This window comes from Orcinus orca, chromosome 6 (genome assembly GCF_937001465.1).
Source record: "Orcinus orca chromosome 6, mOrcOrc1.1, whole genome shotgun sequence".
Classification (NCBI taxonomy): Eukaryota; Metazoa; Chordata; class Mammalia; order Artiodactyla; family Delphinidae; genus Orcinus; species Orcinus orca.
Window position 1 is genome coordinate 73314654 of NC_064564.1, and position 20561 is coordinate 73335214.

The window sequence follows — 20561 nt, forward strand, 5'->3', positions numbered from 1 at the left end:
ACCTGAATCACTAGGGTAGGGCCTGAGGTTCTGATTTCTAACAAGCTCCCAGAATTCTAATGTTACTGGTCTACTATCACACTTGGTAGCAAGATTACAGTGTGGTTGAGCCTGAGCATTGACACAGTGCAATATATTACTTTGTTATAAATTACTTCTTTATTTTAGTCAGGGCATTACTTTATTTAAAATATGAATGTAAGTTTATTATTATGAATTTCATTTTAACAGTAATGAGGAAGTTGTAAAATATTACTTTAAAAATGGGATATAGGTTCAAGAACCACTACCCTAGAGGAAGCCTTGCACATGCACCTAAGTAAACATACACCGGAATATTCCCTACGCACTGTTTAATAAGCAAACAATTGGAAACAACTAAAATGACCAACAGAAACCTGATACAGTCACATAATGAAACACACACCATATGACAGTAAAAATAAACTAGAGCTACCTGAATAAACATAGATAAATCTTGGCATGATCAGTGAAGAAAGCAAGCTACAGATACAAAATTCATATTTAAATAGTCTTAAAACCAATCAAAGAAAAACCATATAGGGTTCATGGATATAAAGGAATGTAGTAAAGTATAAACGGAAGGATGCATGTTAGCAGTTGGGAGTGGGGAAAAGAGGGAATAGGATTTAAGAGGGGTACCAAGTACAGAGGAAGCTTTGTTTTGTAGTTTTAAGTTTCCAACTGGGTAATGAGTGCATGAATATTCATTATATTGTATATTATCAATACTTACATTGCTATATTATTTCTCATTTCACCTCAGTTGGCGAAAACTGTTGGGCCTAGACAGATGTTTGGAAAACACTGCTCCAAAGCAAAGATTCAGGACTAGAAGTCAGAAGACCCAGATTCAAGTCTCAGTTCTGGTTCTTACAAATTGTGTAGCTTTAGGCAATTCAAATAACGAACTTCTCTAGGCTTTATTTCATCTGTAATAAAGTCATAAAGCATCATTTTTCCTCTCCAACTCACAAGGCTGGGTTTGAGAGCCATATTGCTATGTGAGAAATCTTTAACAGGATAGGAAAGGTAGGAGTAGGTAGGAGTAATTTTTGAGAATTAAGAGCAAAACCTTGGATATATTAGAAATAAAATCTATCAGTAAACAAACCAAGCAAGTCAATCTGTCACTCTATTTTCTTGTCATCACTGATTCTAAAGATATGACACCAAATTATATTTTCTTAACAATGGAGAAATTTTGAGTTTATCACTTCCTAAGTGATGGCATATGGATAGACAGTCTCCCTATTATAACTATGTTTCTTTATCGTAATTCTTCACCAAGGAACTGAAATTCATGATACCAAAACAAAATTGCATTAAAAAGTACTCTTATTAACTAAAACAATCAATGTCACATAACCAGAGGAACTGTTGGTTCTCACTGCCCTTTCTACATAGTGAGCAAATGCACATTTTATTAGTCCTATATTACAGATGGAGAAACTGACTCAGATGTGGGATAGCTTGCCTGGAGCTGTAGACCAATTCAGCGACAAAACTTGGAACAGACACTAACTGCCTAGTTTTTCTGTGTTCATTAAACTACCAAAAACATTACTTTGCCATAATGCTTTATGGCAATTCTGTATGTCACAGGAAATAGAAAATTCTTTGTCAGATGTCATGCACGTTTCAAAATGGGCAAAGATACTCAAGGAAACAAGCCACTTATCAACTACAGTACTGCACAGCAAGTGACAAGATTAAAACTGCCTAGGCGTGCTAAAACTCTAATCCTATCCTTGACAATTAACCTTATTAATTCTACAGCAGGAGAAAAGAGAGGTCAAAATATAGGTGAGGGTTTCCTCCTGGATCTCAAGTAATATAGCAATTATTGCACAACAGGGACCTTATTTCTTTTATAAGGTGAAACATGTCTATCTCCACTGCTCTTCTTTAAGTAAGCCTCCACCCCTACTCCCAACCAAACAGTTGGGCACCCAAATTAGAACACTGGCAATTATGATAATTATCAAAATATTGGCTCTGATTAGATATTAGATAAATCACCCAAATGAGTTTATGCTATAAACGTATGAGACAAACTCTTCATAGAGAAAAGTTCATTTTATTTTAAGTCTTTTTGTTAATGTAAACAGATGAATGCTCTTACAACATGTACCTGACTTTTTACTCAGACTCATTACCTAATGACTAGTAGTTTTAAATGACGCGAGATTTCCAAACTTTTTATTTATTGAAGCCTTAAAAAGAATTCAATGAATTATCTTACGGATCAAGTACTGCATATTACAGAAAAGTTTTAAACATGAATGCCTTTTTGTAAGCTAACAGCCAAAATTTAAAGGTCACCCTCCCTGTATTCCGTTACTCATCCTTCTGCTTAACAAATCCACTTCACGCTGACTTAAATCTATGAGTCATTTAAAAAAGTTATATCCTGGCGTTGGCAGAAATCTCCACGGATCAAAGCTCTGAACATTTCTTTCTTTTTTTTTTTTTTGAATAAGAAGCCAGGGTTAAACTCTCTTCTTTACAAAAGCCCTTCACAACAGTACAATCTAACTTTTCGTTTCAGGGTTAAAAAAAATTCCAAAGAAAACTTCTAATTTTTCAATTCAAAAACAATTCCTGATGAGCCTACCCTAGAGTTCGAAAACAAGTAGAGTTCAACCATCGAGAGAAAACCACCCTACGGCGGCGGACCAGAATACACAAATCACCAAGCGCGGTGCACAAACGAGCTAAAGTCTAGGCTGGCACACACGAGGACATCCAGGAGACAGCCTTCAGGCGTCGCGACTCTCACAATGAGCCAGGGAGCGAAAAGTGAACCTGAACCCATCTTTCCGTCCACAGGGAGAATAGCAAAGGAATGAAATGAGGCCCTTCTTTGCAAGAAGGACCCAAGACCTTTGCCAGTCCGTCTGTCCGTCCCTCTCCCGCCCCCAGACTCCCGCAGCCTCACCGACTACGAAGACTTTCCTACCTCTCCCCTTCACCGAACCAACAGAGAATCTTCTCAAAAACCCAGACGCGATCGGGAGTGGCTTCTCCGCCTTTGCCGGCGCCGAGAGGCATCCCAGTCGCCAACAACAAAGACGCCTCCCGCTCCCCTCCCCCCGCCCGGCCCGGGCTCGTCCCTCCCGCGCTGCTGCTCCGGGCCTAGCGCCCCCTCCCCGAGCCCAGCCGCAGCGCCCCGGCCCCCCGTGGCCCCACGCACCTGCACCTGAGGGCCGCAGGCAAGGCGTCAGGCAGAAAGGGCCAGGAGAGAACCTCTGCCGCCGCGCTGTCCTCTACGAGGCGCGATGCGCGCTGCTGCCGCCGCCCGACTCTCCCGGCCTGCGGGCGGGCCCGGCCAAAGAGGGGGGACGAGGGCGGCAGCCCCCGGCGCCGGGACGAGCAAGAACGGCGGCGCCCGAGGGGGCCGGCTCGCGCTCCCGAGTCTCGCCTCGCGACGGCCCTGCTCCTCCACACGGGTTCGCGTTCTGCTGACTAACGGCCTCGGCGCGAGGCGCTGGAGCGGCCGCCTCCGCCGCCGCCGTCGGCTGCTGTTGGGCCTCACGTCCCGCGCGGCCGTGGTCGCTGCTGCCGCAGCCGCCGCCACCTCCCTTTCTGGCACTGCAGACACCACCCAGACCCAGTCAGGTCTTTCTTCTTTTTAATCCTCCTTTCTTTGCTCCCCTTCGGCCTGCCGGCAGCGGGGTTCGCTCTCGTGGCGGGAAGGAGGCTGGAAGGGAACCCAGGGGCTAGCAGAGAACTCACTAAGCTAGGACTTGGTCACTGACTGAACGAAAGCGCCAAGGCTGACCCGGACTCCAGCCTGCGAGCGGGCCGGGGGTTGGACGGAGTCCAGTTTAGCCCGACTTCCACCAATCACAAGCCGCCCAGAGGAGTAGGGCGCCCGGAGAGGCCGAGCTGAGTCGGCAGGAGGCGGGGATTGCGGAAAAGAAGAGCCAATAGGAGCAAAGTTTTCCCTCCCCTTCACTTGGGCTGACTGCCACATTCGGACCAATGGGGGAATTCTCGCTTCGAAGAAAGTGGGATTTTTCGCCGGGTTTGAGAAAGAGGCTTCGCGGATGGGGAGGGGTAGAGATTGGGCTGAGTAAAAGACCCTTGCTGGAGCTGAAGGGCCGAAAGGTGTCCTTTGACCTCCGCGAGGAGTCACGTGGGATGCCGGAGGCGGAGGCAGAAATGCTGGTTAAGTTCCTTCCGGGTCGGAGACAGAAGCGTGAACTCCGTGGAGATAGTTCCTGGTACCCTAGGCTTGGGTGCATCTTCCTTGTCCCAGCTCGAGGTGGTTGTTGTTTCGGCGATGAGCTCCCAGAAGGGGAACGTGGCTCGTTCCAGGCCTCAGAGGCACCAGAATACGTTTAGCTTCAAAAATGACAAGTTTGATAAGAGTGTTCAGACCAAGGTAGGAGCCTGCCTATTACACTAAATCTGACTCCAGGGAGGAATGGTTCAGTGGAAGTGAGAGGAGTTGGCTCTCAGGAAGTGAGAGGAGTTGGCCAGGGCAAATGTGGACCGCAGCCCAGAGTTAGTTTTGGCTGCAGTGTAGCCTTTTCTTTGACCTGGATGTGTTGTCTCCTTGTAAATATATTTGGCGGTGAACATTTGACTAATTGTACTGAATGAACGGGACCCTCATCAAACCTAAAATGCAAAGGGAAAATTGAGTCGTTGAACGCTCCCATTTGGATTACATATTTGCAGTAGGAAAACGAGCATTATGACGCTAGTGTCTTTTTCAAATGTTGCACCAGGTTTATGCAGTCACTGTTTCTTTTTGGAAAATCCCAGGCCCATAGGTTTGTAGGGAGAATGTGAAAGCTCTTAAGCCCTCTTAGCCCCAGTGTCCACACCAACATAATGGGAATTTCTCTCTCGTTTGTAAGATTGTTTTGAGAATCAAATTATTTGATGAATGCAAAACTGCTTGTGTTGCTGTTTATATTTATTTAGCAGATTTATTTAAGCTGGAAGGAAATTCAGACTGTATAGATAGCCAGAGGTCTTGGGTTGTATACAGCTACTAATTTGCTGTTAAGTATTTCTCTCTCCTCACTTAGCTGTATGGAGGGGAGATAATTGAAGACAAGAGCAGCTTGGGGGCAGCCGCCATCATATCAGATAAACCTGACGTTAACGTAAACTGGAGCTCAAATTTTCTAGGTGTGTGGCTTAAGCAAGTTATTAAATATTTAATTTCTCTGAGTCTTACTTTGGTCTCAAATGAGAAACCCGCCTGTATTGTTGAGAGGTTAAATGATATATATAAATGATCTGGATCATTAGTGTCCAACAAGTGATAAATTTCCCAACATTGGCTACGCAAGAAAAGTAACTTTTTTTTTTTTTTTTTGGCTGCGTTGGGTCTTTGTTGCTGAGTGCGGGCTTTCTCTAGTTGCAGCGAGCCGGGCTACGCTTCGTTGCGGTGCGTGGGCTTCTCATTGCGGAGCACTGGCTGTAGGCGCGTGGGCTCAGTAGTTGTGGCTTGCGGGCTCTAGAGCGCAGGCTCAGTAGTTGTGGCGCATGGGCTTAGTTGCTCCGCGGCATGTGGGATCTTCCAGGTCTGACGATCGAACCCGTGTCCTCTGCATTGGCAGGCGGATTCTTAACCACTGCATCACCAGGGAAGTCCCAAAGTGACAGTTCATGGTAACCAGTGACTTCCTTTTTCTTTCCTTTCTGTCTTCACTATACAGATATATAATGAACATCTTTCATGTACAGGGTCCCATGTGCATGTGTATACAGTGTTCAAAAGAGTTGACTCTGCCTTCAAGGAACTTATGGTTTTCTGGGTCATGGGACAATAAGCACAGAGATATATAATTATAAATTATGATGAAGGGAATCACAGTTGAGTAAAGAAGAATAAGGAGGGATATTTTCAATTGGGCGCTCAGAGGACCTCTCCTTTCCCTTAATTAGGTTCAGATTCAGAAGGAAAACCTGGAGCAACGTTTGGGAAGACTTTCCCAAGTTTGTGCCTGTCATCAATAGGTAAACCAGAGTAAAAAAGCTGTGCTATTCCAAATAGATGTCTATCTTGCCCTGTATTCTTACTCTAAGTCTTTTCACAAGCATTTACTGCTGATTGTTTTTCATCAGGTGATAAAAAGCAGTTTTAATAAGTATTTAGCTACAGTGTCGCTTACTGTGCTTGTTGTCCTTTTAAGTACAGGACTTCTTGAACTTGTACTTCTTGTTCTAGTACTTCGTCCTAGACTTCCTGTACTTTTCATCGTGTATTTTCTGGTGTTATCTAACAACCATGTCATTATGGTCTGAAATGTTTTCATGAGTCTCAAGTTCAGTTCCTGAGTTTCATTTTGTTTATCACTGTTATCATTAATTCCTTTGTCTCTTTTAAATAGTGAGGAAGTCTCATTCGTCCATTGGTAGAACCACCAGGTGCTTTGTTATTGGAGGTTCTAACAAAAACAGCAAGAAATATTTTACTGAGGAAGATCATTAGGTTGATTGTTCATCTGTCTGATGGAGGACTAATAATTGGCTGCATTCATGGCAAATTTTTGAACCATCTATGTGTAGCTGTCTAAAGCCAAGATTTTGTCAGAAGCATCTGACCCTGTCTTCATTCCTGTGCTTTATACCAGAAAGATGTTTTATTCAGCAACATCTAATAAAGGAGTGGTAAGATGTGCATGATTCTCTGTAACTCTCCTTGAAGGATTGTAGTAACAATTGACTACTTGTACCTCATTATTTTGACATAGTCTTACATGATGGTTCTCCGTCTCCTCGTCTGCCAAGCAGTTTGTCAGGACTGAAATTAGAAGTTGGATAATGACAGCTGTTTTATTGGAAAGTTTATCTAAGTAAAGCACCCACTCCCAAAAAGACACAGGTGATAACTGTCTTCATATACTTGAATATATTCCAGAAGAGGAGAGAAGCTTCGCATTCCAAATGGCCAAACTTGAACCAACGGGTCAAAGTAAAAGAGATAGGTTTCAGCTCAATATAATTGTCTTAATTAAGAATTGTCTTAATAGTGAGGAGCATGCACTAGAATTTTGTAACCTCCCTGTCACTGGGGTTATTAAAAGAAGCCTCTATGGCCATTGGCCTGCAGTGCCCTCTCATGACTTGCAGAGGTGAGGTGGAGAGGGGAGTAGGTTTAAATCTCTTCTAGTCATTTGGTACTAAAATATTGATTGTATCGATATCAAGCTTGTGTCCCTTATTGGAAAGGCAATAATGTGTAGTGGAAGGAACACTGGACCAAGAAAAAGCCACATTTTAGCCCCAGTTCTGTTGTTTTTTTTTGCTTTGTGGAAGCATAAAGCATATGATAATTTATGTGGACTTGCAGTTGCTCAAAGCTTAAAAAATTAATTAGAAAAGAAATACATGTTTGTTGAAGAATATTGAAACAACAGAGAAATGTATAAAGTATAAAAGTGAAAGTACCTTTTTCCAGGCCTGTTCCTCTTCAGATGTAGTCACTGTTAAGAGTTAGATGTGTATGTTTTTAGACATCTATGCACAATATAGTACATATGAAATAAAATGCATTTTCCCTTTCTCATTTAGAAAATTGAGTATGTCAGAACATAGAGATGAAGCTCATTCTTTTTAATGGTTGTATAATATTCTATAATATATATGTAGAGTAGCTTATTTAATTACTTTCCTATTAATAAACATTTGAGTTGTTTTCAATTTTTCACTATGACAAATAAAGTTGCAGTGAATTCTTGTATTCACATATTTGTTCCATATCAGTTATTTGGTACCAGACATTGTGGTAGATACTAGGGGTATAAGGTTGAGCATAATATACAGCCATGCCTTTAATTGAAGCTTATAGTTTGGTGGGCAAGGTGACAGGCATTAATCAAATAATCTTGTTGAGTATGTTAATACAAATGGCAGTAAGAGCTAGGAAGGAAAAGTCTAAGGGAAGCTTGAGAGTATCTAGCAGGAAGTCTTGAGTAAGTTTGGAGGGTTTAAGAAGGCTTCCCTGAGGTCTGAAGGATGGATAGCATTTAACTAAATGAAATGGGAAGAGCATATATTATCTTCTTAAGGATGCTGTTTGTTTCATATGTGTAGTCAGCATTGTTTTTACTAGCATGTCTGAAAGTGTTAGAGCCACAGGATCACATGATTTTGTTAGGGCAGAAGTCAATTTCGTGGTCAATACTAGATCTCACTTTTAGGGGGTCATAGTGTACATTAGCATAAAACACTTAGATGTTTTGCAGTTTAAAAAAAAATTATTTAGCCAAAACTTCCCTGGCTGTAGACTTTGGTTTACATAATACCAGTTAAATGTGAATTAATTTTGGGGGGAACACACTCATTTTGGGCAACTCTTGTTACTACCTTGAAATGGAAAAGGAAAAGGAAAATCTGAGGTTATACTCTCTAAATAGTTTTGGAAATAAAGTTTTGTTAATAATAGCTAATGCTATGTACTTAAGTATGTTAGCATCTGTGAATACTTGATATGTATTATCTAATTTGATCTTCAAAAATAACCCTAAGACAGGTGCTACAGTTATCCCATTTTGCATCTTGGGAAATTAGGACTCAGAGGTGAATGATGTGCCCAAAGTTGTATTAATAGCATGTGGCTGGCTATGCATTGATTAGGTGTAGCCTGTGCTGGGAGACCTTAAAGAACGGGTAAATTAAAAGTCCCTTTTTGTGTCTGTGTGTTGGTTGTTGTTTTTGAATACTGTGTTTTTGTCTATAATAGAAGCAATGTGATACCAGATTAGGGTTGGAACAGAGATGAGCTTTATTGACACTACCCCTAAACACTACCTGTTTGAAATGTTCGGGGGAAAGAGTCTATTCTCATAAAGTGTGGCACCCTGGAGTGTCACGTATCACAGATACGGGCTGGTTGGAGCAGGTCCCATCTAATCAGCCAGGGCTCTGGAGCAGGGGTGGGGCTCCTCACTCATTTTGTGTGAAAGCCGATGCTAATTCCTTCAAGACCCTCAGCCCCTAGTTTAGGCAGAAAGCTGTCTTAAGTTTAAGGTGATATGATTACATTTATACAGCAGAACAGGATTCTGTGTTTACAAGTACCTTTATTCACAATAGCCAAAAAAACAAAACAAAACAAAAAACAAACAAAACCCCCCACAAATATCCTTCAACAGAGAATAGATAAACAGATTGTGTCAATCATATAATGAAATACTCTGCTATTTAAAAAAAAAGCTACTGATACATGCAAGCATGTAGGTAAATCTCAAAAATATCGTGTGGAAGGAAAGAAGTCAGGTGTTTCTCACATCTATAGAAATCTGAACAGTAGTTGCCTTGGGTGGTGGGGGAATTGACTGGAAGGGGTTCAGGACAACTTTCTGGAGTGACGGAAACATGAAGGTCACAAGCATTTATTGAAACTCATTGAATTGAGCATTTAAGGTCTGTGCATGACACTGATATAAATTTTACCTCAATTATAAACAGATATGACCGCAGAATGACTGATTAACTACTCAGATGTCATGAAGTTCTGTTTTTGTTGTTTGCTTTTTGTTTGGGGAAGTTGTAGGAATACTACCTATTATCAGTATGTTTTAAAAAGAAAACTATTTTTTTAACTTCTCCAGAAAGAAAACAAATGACAGGTTGACATTCTGTCATATTGAATATGTTAGCTAACCATAAGTCAAATTAATTCTAATAGTTGTCTTCTAATATTTTCCCATTTTTTAAGCTTTTATCTACAAACTCCAGTCATGACCCTTAAGTTAAATATTATCTCTCTGTAAGAGAAATACAGATGGTCGTTACAAAGTGGATCTTGGGAACTCCTTGGTGGTCCAGCGGTTAGGACTCTGTGCTTTCACCGCTGAGGGCGTGGGTTCGATCCCTGGTTAGGGAACTAAGATACCACAAGCCATGTGGTGTGGCAAAAAATAAAAAACAAACAAAAAACAAAGTGGATCTTGTTCATAAGATTATTGAGCCTGGGGCTTCCCTGGTGGCGCAGTGGTTGAGAGTCTACCTGCCAATGCAGGGGACACGGGTTCGTGCCCCGGTCCGGGAAGATCCCACGTGCCGCGGAGCGGCTGGGCCCGTGAGCCATGGCCGCTGAGCCCGCGCGTCCGGAGCCTGTGCTCCGCAACGGGAGAGGCCACAACAGTGAGAGGCCCACGTACAACAACAACAACAACAAAAAAAAGATTACTGAGCTTGGATCTTACTTTTCCTAGATTGACTCCAGGATAGAGTCATAATAATTTAGTTGGCCATGATGCCTGACACTGTAAGATGAATGAATAAAACCTTGCTATGGAAAAGATACTATTGGTAAGGCTCATTTTGTTCAGGTAGCTTGGAATCAAGTCATATGGGATCTTTGTCCTATCTCCTCGAGCCCAAAGATGTTGTAATTTAGGAAATGGTCTCAGATTGGTTTGTGTTATCTCTGATGTGAGTAATTTTGGTATGAGTTATGAAGTGCCAGTCATGGGAATAAGTGTTATTTCTTAATCAATGGATTTCAACAATTAAGGTTTAAATGAGTGAGTAGCCATTAAACAAATCTGCAGCTGGGCAGAAATAGATTCCACTGTAGTTTCAAGGTAACCATCTTTGGCATTCTGGAGATCACCTGGGACCCCCTTTGATCTTTTTTCCAGATTGGGAAGTGCTCTTTGATATATTTCACCAAGGCTGTCTATTACATGGATTGAAATTAAATGTATCCTCCCCCCAATTGACTTCTTATTAAATTCAACATACTTTTTCAATTGACAAGGTGATTTAATCTATGGTATGCGGGGCATTATGATACATAAGAGTATTGTACTAAATAAAAGTCATAGTGCCAGTGAATATTCACTACTTTGAATGTTTTGAAGTATAGTATTCCCTGTCTTTTACACAAAATAATCTCATCCATGTTTTGGGATATTTCATTATACCTACATTCTCAAGGTGCTTCCACTTGAAGCCAATAAATTGATTTTGCATGTTTCTTATTTTTGATGCCTGCTACAGTTGTTTTTTTCTACATCAACCGTATGTTGTAGACATTTCATTTTATGTACAATGAATGACAACTGAAATTAATTTGTCTTGATTTGGTCTATGTGTTAAGGAATACTACCATACTCACTGTTGGATTATAAAATTTTATAATTACATTGTCAACACTTGTTTCTACATAAAGTTAAATACTACCCTGTTAGAAATAAAGTATTCTCAGAATTCTTCATCTAGGTAAATTAGTTCACCTGAGAGAGAGAAAGTCGTAATGTATATTAACTCTTCCCCAAATGGGTTATTTTCCGTTTGGAGAAACACTGTGTAGTACGGAGTGGCGCAGTTGGACAAGGAACCTCAGGGATGACAGTTACAGACTGCTGCGGCATTTGTTATTTTAAGCTATAGGACTCTCCACACCTGCACAAGTGTTTTTGTGAGGTCACAGGCAGGTGTACAGAGAATTGTTTGTCCTCAGAGCAACCCTGCTGCCCGCTCACTCCAGCCTAATTGTTATTGAACTTTTTCTCACCATTGACTTTTGTGAAAGGAAGAAATGAAATGAGAAAGGGGATAAACGGATAGCTAACATGCCTAAGATTCCTTTCTGAGATTTTCCTTATCACTCCAGGCCAAATAGCACTTAAATATACTGAATGAATTGAATAAACATTCCTCTTCTGAACTTGTCTATGTATGCAAGGCCCTCTACATGCAGGTGATTATCATTAGGATTCTTTAGTTGCTAACTTAAGCAAAAAGGGAATTTATTGGAAAGATACTGAACTGCTCTCATGAAGCTTAGAAAAGGTGTTTGTTAATTTGTTTCGGTTGCATTTTTAGTGTCGAGGATTCCCAAGTTGGCCATTTTTGCTGGGAAATTTTATACTCATTTGCTTTATGTAGATCCTAACTTGATACAATCCTTGAACTTTTCAATGTCCCCTTCCCCTAACCCTTCCAATTTGCCTCCTGGAACTGATAGTTTACTATCATCAAACAGACATAGTGTTGAAAATAAAATTTCGTTCACTTTCTTGCCCTGACTATTCCTGGGAACTCTTGTTTCCCTATAGTCTTTAAGTAATGATGTTTTTTTCACCCCACATCTTCAACCCCTCATTTAGAACCCTTTCTCCCATTTGTTGCTTTAGTCCATTTTTTCCTTGCTCAGAACCCCAGCTCTTCTGAAATGCATGCCATCAGACTATTTTCCCCTCCAGATCCATCCTTACCTCCTCGTTAGTACCCAGCTCACTGCTTTTCCACAGTTTTCCTGTCATTAGACTTAGTGATTGCTACAGCCACATGGATAATCAAACATCTGATCTCACAGCTTTTAGATCCCCCCACCTCAGAAATCTATTCCCATGGTCAAATGTTAAACCTCATTGCTGGTAACTGCTCCTCTTATAAACTTAAAACAAGCAAACAAACAAAAAGAACAACAAAAAAACCCACTGTCTACTTACCTGGTTTCCTTATTACTCAAATAATTTTTTTTAACTCCACTGGGTGCTCATGTACATTAAGTTTTCCACTTTCCACTGCACCTCATTCATGTCCTTTTTTCCCTCATCTAGCTTGGAGACCATGTTCTATCAGTACAACTGCTCTTTTGCATGTACTTCAAATCCCTTATCCTTCTTTCCTTCTGTGGTACTTACCTGACAGAATCCTAACCTTGCTTAGATCCAGCTTTCTATCCACCATCATATCTACCAAACTACCTGCATCTGTACCCATTGTAAGGTCGGATCTTAACAAACGGCACCGCGAAACAGGAAAGCTTCAAGTGAGCTTTATTAGGGAGCGCTCCCGGGCGAGGTTCACTGGTCCGAGAGAAAGGGGCCAGAGAAGTCGCACGCGGGCGAGGGTTGGGCAAGATTTTATAGGGGAAGAAGGGAAAGGGGTGTGGTGAATCTGGGAGGGCGCAGGGTATTCCTTATTTGGTGGTCTTTTCGGGTATCCTAGGGGACCGTTAGTCCCGCCCCTCGAAAGGCGGGAAGGCTGGGCCGGGTGCAAAGTCCCCAGGTCAGTTCCTGGAACTGGGTGGTCCGGAATGTCTCCAGGGCAGTTTCTGGAACTGGGTGGTCCGGAGAATTTCGGTCTGATGAAACCTGTGAATCTGATTGTGTTCCCCTGCCTCGGGCCAGTTGGCCTTACACCCATACACTCTCCTTCCTGTTACAGTGGATGAAGTGCCTGTCTCTGCCTAAGACTGGTCCCTTTCCTTGCACCCTAGAGCTCATTTCTTCTTGCCTACCTTAGGACTTAAAGGCTTAAGAATTCTCATTTGTCCATGTTCTGTTGCATCATCAATCTTTCCATCTGTAATGGGTTATTTCAATTAAAAAAAAAAATCCTCCTTAGATAAAACCCATGTTCTTTTCTGGCCCCAGCCTACTTCTTTCTTCTTTATAAGAAAAGCTCCTGGATCTCCCATTTCTTTACCTCCCATTTTGTTCTATCCCTATTTAAATAATTTTTGTACATACCATTCCACTAAAAGCACCCTTGTCAAGGTCATCGATCTCTGTGTTGCCAAATCTTTGTTAATGCTCAGTACTCATCTCACTCAGTTGATCAGCAGCATTTGCCTCTCCAGCACTGTCTTGAAATAATTTTTTTCATTCAGCTCAGTCCATGACTTTACCATCTTTATGCTGATACCTTCCAAATCTGGAACTCCAGGCCAACCTCTCTCCTAAGCTGCAAAGTTGTATATTTAACTACCTACTTGACCTCTATTCTTAAATATCAAAAAGGTTTCTTAAGCTTAACATGGCAAAGAAAGAACTCTTAATTTTTCTCTTTCAAACCTTTTCCTCCTCCTGTGCTTCCCAACTCTGTAAACAACTCCACTATTTACCCAGTTCCTCAAACCAAAATGTAAGAATTACCCTTGATTCTTGGCCTTTTCTCACATTCTGTGTTTCAGTTTGTCAGCAAGACTGTCAACTGTTAAATTATCTTAATTTTCATAACCTCATTATTTTGGTAGTCGGCTTTTTGTTAGAAGACTATGGTTGACTGAGACCTTTTTACCAAAAAGGATAGTCGAATAGGTTGATCTCAAGCTGTGAATTAGAATTCCAAAACTGTCAATTTAGGCCATCATTCCTATACATAGATGTGGTCTGTTTTGTTTTGGTTTTGATACAGTTACTTTTTTTTTTTTTTTTTTTTGCAGTACACGGGCCTCTCACTGTTGTGGCCTCTCCCGTTGCGGAGCACAGGCTCCGGACGCGCAGGCTCTGTGGCCATGGCTCACAGGCCCAGCCGCTCCGCGGCATGTGGGATCTTCCCGGACCGGGGCACGAACCCGTGTCCCCTGCGTCGGCAGGCGGACTCTCAACCTCTGCGCCACCAGGGAAGCCCAGATACAGTTACTTTGAAGAATAAAAATATTTTGAAGTGCATCCATTGGGTAGGAAAAATTTTTTTTTGTCAGATTTCAGATTTGGATTTTTGGCCACAGATATCAAGCTCTTATTCAAGACAGTGGCAGCATGGTGTGGTAGAAAGACATTGATCTTGGAGTGAAAAGATTTAGGTCAAATTCTCTAGTATGTACTGGCTCTGTGATCTTAGATAAATTTCTTAACTAGTCAAGATCTTAGTGAGTTTAGCTATATTGTGAAAGTTAAGTAAGGTTTATGAAAATGCTCACATGGTACCTGGCATGCAGTGTTAAGTATTCTGTAAATGCTGGTCCATTCCTTCATCTTACTAAGACGTTCATCATGCTTGTACTACGCCCTCAGTAATGCCCTTCCTGGTTAATCCCACTGGAATGTCTCACTCCTGCCCTGTGGCATTTATTGCTCTCACCACACATATAGTGCATGTCTTATTAGTTATTAGTATATATGTCTTGGCTTCTTTCTCTCTCTTACGTGTACATACACAAATGCCATCCACCTCTGGCGGGAGGGGCTCAAGCATTTTTTTTTTTAACTACTCATGGTGTACTACGTAATATGTAGCAGCAGTTCAGTGCTCTGGAATGAAGGAATGCAAATCAAGTAGTTCTTATTGACATTGTATAATTGATTGTTGGTCTTTGTTAATTCATCTGTCTTTATTGACATGACATCTGTCTTATTGTTATGTAGCAAGCATTTGCAAAAGATGAGTATGGTATGTATCCTTCATTCAGGAATCTCAGACTAGTAACTACTCTAAAAAGTGAAAAAAGGTAAATATGGAGCATTTTCATTTATTAAACTTTTGTTGAAGTATAACATACAACATATAGAAAGTGCAAAAATCGTAATAGAGTTCAATGAAGTTTCACAAACTGAACCCAGTCAACTCAGATCAAGAGAATGTCACTGACCTCTCCTATTCACCACCACTCTCTCCTCTAATAACCATTATCTTGATGAATATGAAGTATTTTTAAATAACCTTAAAGTCACGGCTTTTGGAGTCAAAGGAGAGAGAGTTATAGGTGCCTGGATGACCAGCCTTTCTTTACAGAAATAGTATTAGTGGATGTAGGCAAGCATCCTGATGGATCATCTTAACTGCTTAAATGTACAACACGACTTGATATAATCCTTCTTTGGGATGAAAGAAATTGGTGTGATTTGATTTTCCAAGTGATTGATTTGGTCTCTTTAGGATTTTTGACTTCTAAAACTATCAAGAGTAAATTTGAACTTTCCTTTAGCTTTGGAGTTGATTCAACCTCAGTCCTAAATGTCTTCCAATTTATCTACTTATGAGGTTGAATTACATTTTTAGAACTTTATGGTGCATATTTTCTTAGATATTTTATCAAGTTCATTTCTAACTGGAATAGTTAGATTTATATTCTAAAGTTAATGTAATTATTCAAATTGTCCTTACGGAACGGAGTTGTATGACACATTTTCTTTTTTGTTTTTGCTTTGGCAGAGTTATATGTTATTAACAAAGAAGTATTTCTTCTTGTAGGTGATAGAAGTATACATGTATAATAATTTTCAGTGATGGCCCATCAGCATTAGAATTCTGTTGTAGCTTTATATTAATTGCACCTGGTTTTGAAGGCCGTTTACAACACGCATATGAAATACCAAGCTACACTAGGGATTATTTTAAATGCTTTGTTGTTCTGTAAAGATTTATATATTACTAAATGCTCAGCCCTGTCTTACCAGGTGGCTGACTTGTTTGTTTTGAAATTACTCATGTTCCTGAAGTCATCAAATTGAATAATATACCTGACATCATAGTATATACTTGTATTTGTGAATGTTCTATATACCATCATTAGCCCTTATCACAAGACATTATAGTAATATGATATCATGTTTCCTGTAAATGTGAATGCTTGTAGGACATAATGCTAGATCTAATTTTTAATAAAGTTAGAATAGTCATGGGATAAGTTGTCATTTATCATCCATATGAAAGAATATTATGGTTACTTTTACATATGTGATGCTGTTGCTCTAATTTAAACTCCTTATTATTGAACCATGGATGGTTCTTTGACCCTCATATGATGATTTCGTTGGCTGTTCCCTGGTATATTTAAATAAAAATCCTGGTTTATCTTGGTAGTTAACACTCATCTTAGGGATTCTCTAGAGACACCTTTATTAATGCCTACTTTTTGCTACCCAGTAAGAAAAAATCAGTCAAATTTTACTAAGGCTTCTTCTTCTTTTTTAAAAAAAATCATTTCCTACAATTATTATTATTATTTAATATAAATTTATTTATTTATGGCTGTGTTGGGTCTTCATTGCTGCGTGCACGCTTTCTCTGGTTGCAGCAAGCAGGGGCTAAGCTTTATTGCAGATGCGTGGGCATCTCATTGCGTTGGCTTCTATTGTTGCGGAGCACAGGCTCTAGGCGCGCGGGCTTAAGTAGTTGCGGCACGCCGGCTGAGTAGCTGTGGCTGGCGGGCCCTAGAGCGCAGGCTCAGTAGTTGTGGCGCACGGGCTTAGTTGCTCCGCGGCATGCGGGATCTTCGCGGAGAAGAACTCGAACTCGTGTCTCCTGCATTGGCAGGTGGATTATTAACCACTGCGCCACCAGGAAGTCCCCATCATTGAAGTTTTAAAGTCTAAGTGCCCATTATTTAGTGTCTGTGCTAAGCAATAAGGAGATGAAAATAAGACCTTGTTCTGGTCTTCATGGTGTTGTAGTATAGCTGGGGAGTTAAGACCAGTGTACAAGAAGTAAGAGCAAACTAGAAATTTTATTGACACCTTCAGGAAAGGCCGAAAAATATGGGCTGTGTGATCATCTGTACATAGTCTCTCCTGCTTCTACTTGTGGATAAATCCCACTTCTGGTTTTAACACTTGACTGGTAGAAGTACAAAGAAGGTATGAAAGAAGATGAATTGCTGCTGTTTTAAATTAAACCCGTGTGTCACGTTAGGCTTTGATCTGCAACCTTTTGAGGACTTATTTTACAAGATTAACAATGGTCTTTGAAAACATAAGATGTCTTCCCCATTCTGTGACACCTTTGCAAATTTGTCATTGGGTAGTAGAGATAGATAACTCCCTCTCTTTGTCCCATTGGGTTGGGACTGAATGAAACAATAGAGTTTTTAAATCTGCAAGGCTACCAGTCAGCCTTGAATCTCCAGTGACTCCCCTACCCCTCAATCCAAATCCTTCCAAAAGCCCAGTTTGAAGAAGCTAACAGTTAATCTATTGTTTTAAACACTATTTTAACTCTTAACAATACTATTGCTTACTATTCAGATTTCCTTCATGCCCATTACTTTTGTCTCAACTAGATGTGAAGCACTGTGAGGAAAGAACTGTGTATTGTAAATCTTCTGAATCCTTGCAATGCCTAGCATAGTACTGAGTACACACTAGCTTGTACTTTTTTCCAATTGTTCCTGTAGACAGCAGAGAGATGGTCACGGTACATGGTGTACTTACTTCTAACCTGTGATACATTTTATAATTTGACTGTTGGAAGGAGTCCTAAACTTGGAGTCAGGGCAAAGCAGGAGTAGACTCTTCAGATTCCTTCCTGTATGGCTACTGAGTCACTCTCTGTAACCATAGGTAAGTTATATCAATTCTCTACAAATTAGAATAACAATAAATAACAAAACTACTTTCTTCCTTCCACACAGGGATGATGTGAGAATAAAATAAGAACTATAGGACAACTTCAGATTTTAAAAAAACTATGGAAATAAAATGTAGTAGCGTTTTGTTACAGGTGATTTGCATCCTTCACTTCAGAACACACCTTAATTTTATCCCTTAGTTTTTTTATATTCTTGTCATCAAAAATATCTTTCTTTTTTAAGAATGAGAAAATGCTCGCAACTGAAGTTAGGTAAGTCACATGTGAATACTGCGCTCTAGACTAAACGAATCATGGCACAAACCTAATTTTTTGTGACTTGACTCCTCAATCAATTGTCAGCATATACAGGCTATTCTTAATGATATATTAGTGTGACCAGAACAAGGCAACTATCTTTGAAGAAATTAACTAGCTTCAGTATGGCAGTTGTCCTTGTATACCTGTACCCAAGTAAATGACATGCAATGCTGATTTATTTTAAAAGATAAAATCATTTGGTTTGTGGACATTGCCAGTTATTATGCTTGGAAGAGTTAAATCCATAAATTCCTAAAATATGCTATTAGAAGGAAATGAATATCATTGTTCTTTTTTGTTTAATACATGCTAAACAATGGTTGGTCAATAGTTTGTCTCTTAAGATCACTAACTTGGGGCATACCATACTGGTTGGACAGGATATCAAATTGTGACTAACTTTTAATGAGTGCTTTTGAAAACACGTGTTGCCTCATGACACTACACAATTGCTGCTTGAGTAGGGCTTTTTGCATTCCAATTGGATTATACATAGTTGGCCTATGTAGCTCACTACTTTAGTTTACACTTTATTTTTTAGGTGTCAGTGTGTTGAAAATCTGTGAAGAACATTGTAGAAAAGTAAATCCTCCTCTTTTAGAACATTGCTTAGCAAAGGTAATATTTTCTTTCTTAAATGAATTTTTCTAACTTTCGAATTTTGTTTTGTGCCTTTTAAGCAAATAACATATAATACTGCTAGGTTACCTTAGGAACAAGCCAGCAGGTTTGGCCCTATTTGCAAAACAATGAACATACCAGTGTTAGAATTTGAGTCAAAACATAGGACAAAAACTAGACAGAATTTTACTCTGCAAAATGTTGTGCTTTTCTTTTTTTCTTTTTTCCTTTACTATTTAGAAAACCTTGAAAGCTATAGGGGAACACTTTCTACTTGTAACTTTAATAGAATGCCCTAAACTAAAAGGCATCTTTTTATGGGTTCTGCCTCTGCTGTCCTGATTAATTGTGTGACCTCAGGCAAATCTCTTAATTCTCTGAGCCTCAGGTTTCTCATCTGCAAAATGAAGATAATTATGCCTGCCCCTAGCCACAGGAATGTGGCTAAGAATAGCAGCAGGGAGAATTTTTATAAAGGATTAGGCATGTGGTTTATAGATTTATGATAGCAGTCTTTTACATAAAAATTATTTAGTTTGCTATTATTTTTATAGTGAAAACCAAAAAGACCTGTTTTATAATAAACCATGTAAATAAATAACCTTTCCCTAAGCATGCTTTGTCTAGACACCTGATCAAAGTACAGACATGTCCCATAGATATGAAATCACTCAAGGACTTGCATAAGCAAAAGAACATTGACCAGAACTGTAAACAACCGAGCAGGGAGTTAAATGATAAGTACAGTAGAAGATTTCTCGAGAAGCTAGAAATACATGTATTTAGCTCTATCTCCTCTAGTTTTGAGAGACATCCTCTGTTGGAAAAGAATGTATTAGGACCTCTCTTCCCTGTGCTTCCCCCAAATACTCATTAACTCTCCTGTTAATTAAGTTGTACTATTTTCTGTATTTGATGATGAGAGTAACATGGGGTTGTGAACAGTAGAGGGAGAAACAAAGGTTGAGTATCACTGATCTGGAAATTACCCAGATTTCCTAGCATGTTCCTAATCTTAGATTCCATAGCTAATTGAGATTTGGTCTGATGTTTGACCTTTTAACTAAGGCAGGGTTAAAACATAGGGAAGAGTGAAGAAGTAATTCCCCAGCTTTCAGAGTGTTTAGATTTGGCCTAAATTCCAGGAATAGGAATAAAGGCCATAAACTATTTCTATAAATTCTATTTTTCCTGACCATGAGAAAGTCAGAGTAGAAAACAGATGGTTTCTATACAGTGCAATACCACTGTGAACCATGTCTGAATTAAGGGACTTTAGACATACAGACTGAGAATCTAGGATTAATTACATTTAGGGGTGATATCTTTTGATATTAAACTTTGGAAAAGCTTCTTAAGTAATAGCTCTTCTGGACTCTTGACCTATGTCTCTAACATAGGTTTTCCTGTCAGTTCTGAGGTTATTCTGGACAACACTGTACGTTTCAACAAACACTGTATGTTTCAAAGATTTCTCTAAGTTACTCGATTGGAAATCAAAGTGCATCTTCCCACGTAATGATGCTTTCAATGGGGAAACTAGAAATCAGACTGAGATTTAGTTTCTTTTTCTTTTAAATTTATTTATTTATTATTTT

General features: G+C 39.9%; 2 protein-coding genes across 4 annotated transcripts in view; one reads left to right on the forward strand and one right to left on the reverse strand.

Annotated features, from left to right (window-relative positions):
- Positions 1 to 3357, reverse strand: part of ABHD17B (abhydrolase domain containing 17B, depalmitoylase) — a 37312-nt gene extending 33955 nt beyond the window's left edge. Inside the window, exon 1 of one of the 2 annotated variants that reach the window (XM_004276390.4) lies at positions 3218 to 3357. The gene's annotated coding sequence lies outside the window, so the exon portion shown is untranslated. The remainder of the gene's footprint in view (positions 1 to 3217) is intronic. The other variant, XM_049710782.1, reaches the window with a different exon arrangement.
- Positions 3358 to 3912: 555 nt separating this feature from the next.
- C6H9orf85 (chromosome 6 C9orf85 homolog) overlaps positions 3913 to 20561 on the forward strand; it is a 64706-nt gene continuing 48057 nt past the window's right edge. The window contains exons 1-4 of one of the 2 annotated variants that reach the window (XM_033440183.2): positions 3913 to 4411; positions 5067 to 5169; positions 5932 to 6003; positions 6378 to 7779. In XM_033440183.2, coding sequence (XP_033296074.1) covers positions 4310 to 4411; positions 5067 to 5169; positions 5932 to 6003; positions 6378 to 6478 — 378 coding nt within the window. In that variant the 5' untranslated portion in view covers positions 3913 to 4309 and the 3' untranslated portion in view covers positions 6479 to 7779. Of the gene's footprint in view, positions 4412 to 5066; positions 5170 to 5931; positions 6004 to 6377; positions 7780 to 20561 lie in introns of those variants that run through there. The other variant, XM_004276389.3, reaches the window with a different exon arrangement.